Source organism: Hipposideros armiger, unplaced genomic scaffold (genome assembly GCF_001890085.2).
Source record: "Hipposideros armiger isolate ML-2016 unplaced genomic scaffold, ASM189008v1 scaffold_69, whole genome shotgun sequence".
Lineage (NCBI taxonomy): Eukaryota > Metazoa > Chordata > Mammalia > Chiroptera > Hipposideridae > Hipposideros > Hipposideros armiger.
Window position 1 is genome coordinate 179,612 of NW_017731419.1, and position 3,020 is coordinate 182,631.

The 3,020-nt window shown below is 40.6% G+C and overlaps 1 protein-coding gene across 2 annotated transcripts in view; it reads right to left on the reverse strand.

Moving 5' to 3' along the window:
* Nucleotides 1–713: 713 nt before the first annotated feature.
* Nucleotides 714–3,020, reverse strand: part of GON7 (GON7 subunit of KEOPS complex) — a 7,284-nt gene continuing 4,977 nt past the window's right edge. Inside the window, exons 2-4 of one of the 2 annotated variants that reach the window (XM_019642503.1) lie at nt 2,988–3,020; nt 2,105–2,177; nt 965–1,051 (exon numbers count right to left, since the gene is read on the reverse strand). The exon at nt 2,988–3,020 is cut by the window's right edge and continues 1 nt beyond it. In XM_019642503.1, the coding sequence (XP_019498048.1) occupies nt 2,110–2,177; nt 2,988–3,020 (101 nt within the window). In that variant the 3' untranslated portion in view covers nt 965–1,051; nt 2,105–2,109. Of the gene's footprint in view, nt 1,052–2,104; nt 2,178–2,987 lie in introns of both variants that reach the window. The other variant, XM_019642502.1, reaches the window with a different exon arrangement.

A 3,020-nucleotide genomic window follows, 5' to 3' on the forward strand; every position in this document is an offset into this window, starting at 1 on the left:
GGACTCACGGCAGCCCAGCTCCAGGTCGAGCTGTTGTTCAGCATCTTAGCTGTAGAGGGCAGTGTCACTGGCCCTCATATGTAGGATCCGAACCGAGGCCCTCTGGCGTCCCAAGCCACCTCTTAACCAACGCGCCACTCGGCCGGCCCTAATACCCAATTTTCACCACTTGCTCACATCAGTTCTTTGAAATGTTATTCCCCATGGACCATGACATGTATTTTTTATAATAGACATGAACGCTGAAAGATGTAGACATCACACAAATTAATTCAATGGTTGTTTTAAAAGTGGAAAACAATAAAAATTCAGTTGCCAGGCTGGCCGAGTGGTGTGTTGGTTAAGAGCCGGCTTGGAACACCAGCTCTGAGCAGCAGGGCCCCGGTTTGGATCCCACATGAGGGCCAGTGACACTGCCCTCTACAGCTAAGATGCTGAACAGCAGCTCAACCTGGAGCTGGGCTGCTGTGAGGTGCCTGCGACGGCGTGGGCTGCAGTGGGGCTGGCCAGCAGCTGCCGTGAGTCTCTGTGAGCGACTGCCTCTTCTGGGAAGAGCGCAATGATAATACCGATGTCCTCCACAACTAGACTGAAGAACAAAAGGACAGCAACTTGTCTGTTCCCCTTCCCCGATTCCCCAGCGCTGTTCCCCTCCCCCAATTCCCCAATAAAATCTTATATATATATAAAAAAATCCAGTTGCCAAACTAAAGGATTTTATACATCATAAAGTGCTCTTTATTATTTCCATGGTCTAAAATTTCTCATTCAAGAAAACAGATTCATTTCTAAATATTACATCTTTCTTGGCTGGAAAAAGAAGAAAATTTTCTTTGACAAAACTGTCCCAGGGAAACAAAACAAATGCTTTTCCAAATTAGAGCACAAGTCTTCCTTAATTGTCAGTGTGTGATAACTAAGATATGGTAGAAGTCTTTGAAATTTCATAAAAGCTATTGTTAAGATGGTGGTTTTGGCCGTTTTGCAGATGGTCCTTCTGAGTTAGTTCTGTTTTCAGTGTTATTTTCATCTTCTGCATCATCTTCATCACCTTTTAAAATAAATATTTGTTGTATGACAATGTGTTCAATGGTTGAAAAAAATATAGTTAAAACGGTTGACAATGAGATCATTTCACTTTAGGACTAATAAGACCATATTCCAGATTTGAAATATGCATTGTTAAAAATATTTCAGTAATTTTAGTGTTTAAAACCTTCCCTTTCTATCACTTTTTTGAAGATATAATTCATACGTCCATAAAATTCACTCTTTTAAAGCATACAGCTTATTGAATTTTAGTATATCCACAAGGTCCCTGCTGCTATGAACATTAATGTATAAGCTTTTGTGTGAACATATGTTTCCAACTCTCTAGGAAGAACTAGGAGTTTCTAGGCATGGAATTGCTGGGTCAGATGGTAACTTTATGTTCAGCTTTTTGACGAACTGCCAAGCTCTTCTCCAAAGAAGGTATGTTATTTTACATTTTCACCAGCAATGTACGAGGGCTCCATTTCTTCACATCCTCGCCAACGCTTGTTAATGTTCTTTTTGATTACAGGCAGGTAGTGGTATCTCATTGTGGTTTTGATTTGCGTTTCCCCAATGGCCAGTGATGTTGAACATCTTTTCATGTGCTTTATTGGCCCTGCATATTTTACTTGGAGACCTATCTATTCAAATTGTTTGTACATTTGGTAATTAGATTACTTACATTTTTAGTGTTGAGTTCTACCACTTTTCTTTAGTACTTATAATTTTTTATTTTGTATATTACTAGTTGAGATATAATTCATATAACATAAAATTCACCATTTTATCTCTACCACTTTTAACAAAAGTAATTCAAACCTAAACTTTATGGTGATTTCATTAAGCAAATACAAAAACATGTCCACCTATACAAAGACATTACTGACCCACCATTAATAGCACAGGGGGCAGTGATTTTTCCAGTAAGTAATGACAGGTTTTTCTTAAAATGGCTCTATCTATACTCTTGTTTTTATGCCAATGATAACATTTTCAACAGATGAGAGAGGCACTTTTGGAGCCAAGGAACAGGACTTCACTTTCAATATATGTAACAACATCCAATTACCTTATTCATGGAAGCAATCTATTGTCTGAACTCAGTGTAATGTTACGAATTGGCTCCTTCACATTATCTGGAACTATCAAGATATAAACAAGATAGAAAAGAAAAAAAAGGAAAGTATGGTTTAAGCTCCTCCACGGAGGAGTCAAGTCCTAACTCCAATGTTTAGTTCTTAGGTTCTTCAGCTCAGGGCAGTCAAAATGTACCTATCTATTTTTGCATTCAAGACAAGATTTAAAAAATACCAACGCATTTAAACTTCACGTTTCTACTTTCAAACTGCACCTACAAAACTGGGATATGGGAAAGCAGTGCCTTGGGAGTTAAGACTTGTTAAACTGACATCTGCCCCAATCTTCAGAACCTGCTCCGATTCTGCGCTAGATGGCAGTCTTCCACACATATTTGTAAGTTCACACCCGGTAAAACTTTTCATCCTTCAACATCATGCCCTCTCTGAAGCCATCCTGGGTTCTCTCGGTTTACTATTCGGGTCACACTTCCACTCTTCAATAAGAGTGTTTGCCTGTCTAACCCCGCACCAGTCTGAATCCACAAGGAGAGTAACTGACTCGCATTCACCTCATTCTTTCTCCAGAGCTCAGCCCAGTGCCTGGCACAGAGTAGTTAGCCTTCAGCACGTTTTTGTAATATAAATGAAAAGAGACAGAGTCATGAAAACGCCTGGGTAGAAGCAGCCCAGATAAATCAGCCCAGATTCAGCTCAGATATGGTGGAAGATACCAATAATTTTTAGGTGTTATTCTTTGTCCCCAGAGGCCCACTTTCTTCAAGTCTGCTACTCTACACGGGCTCTCCAAAGAGATGTTCCCTGGACTCCCCTACCTTCTCCCCACCATTGCAACCGCACCGTCTCAGAACTCACCGTCCAAGGCCTCGTCGGGAGCCGCCGCCACCA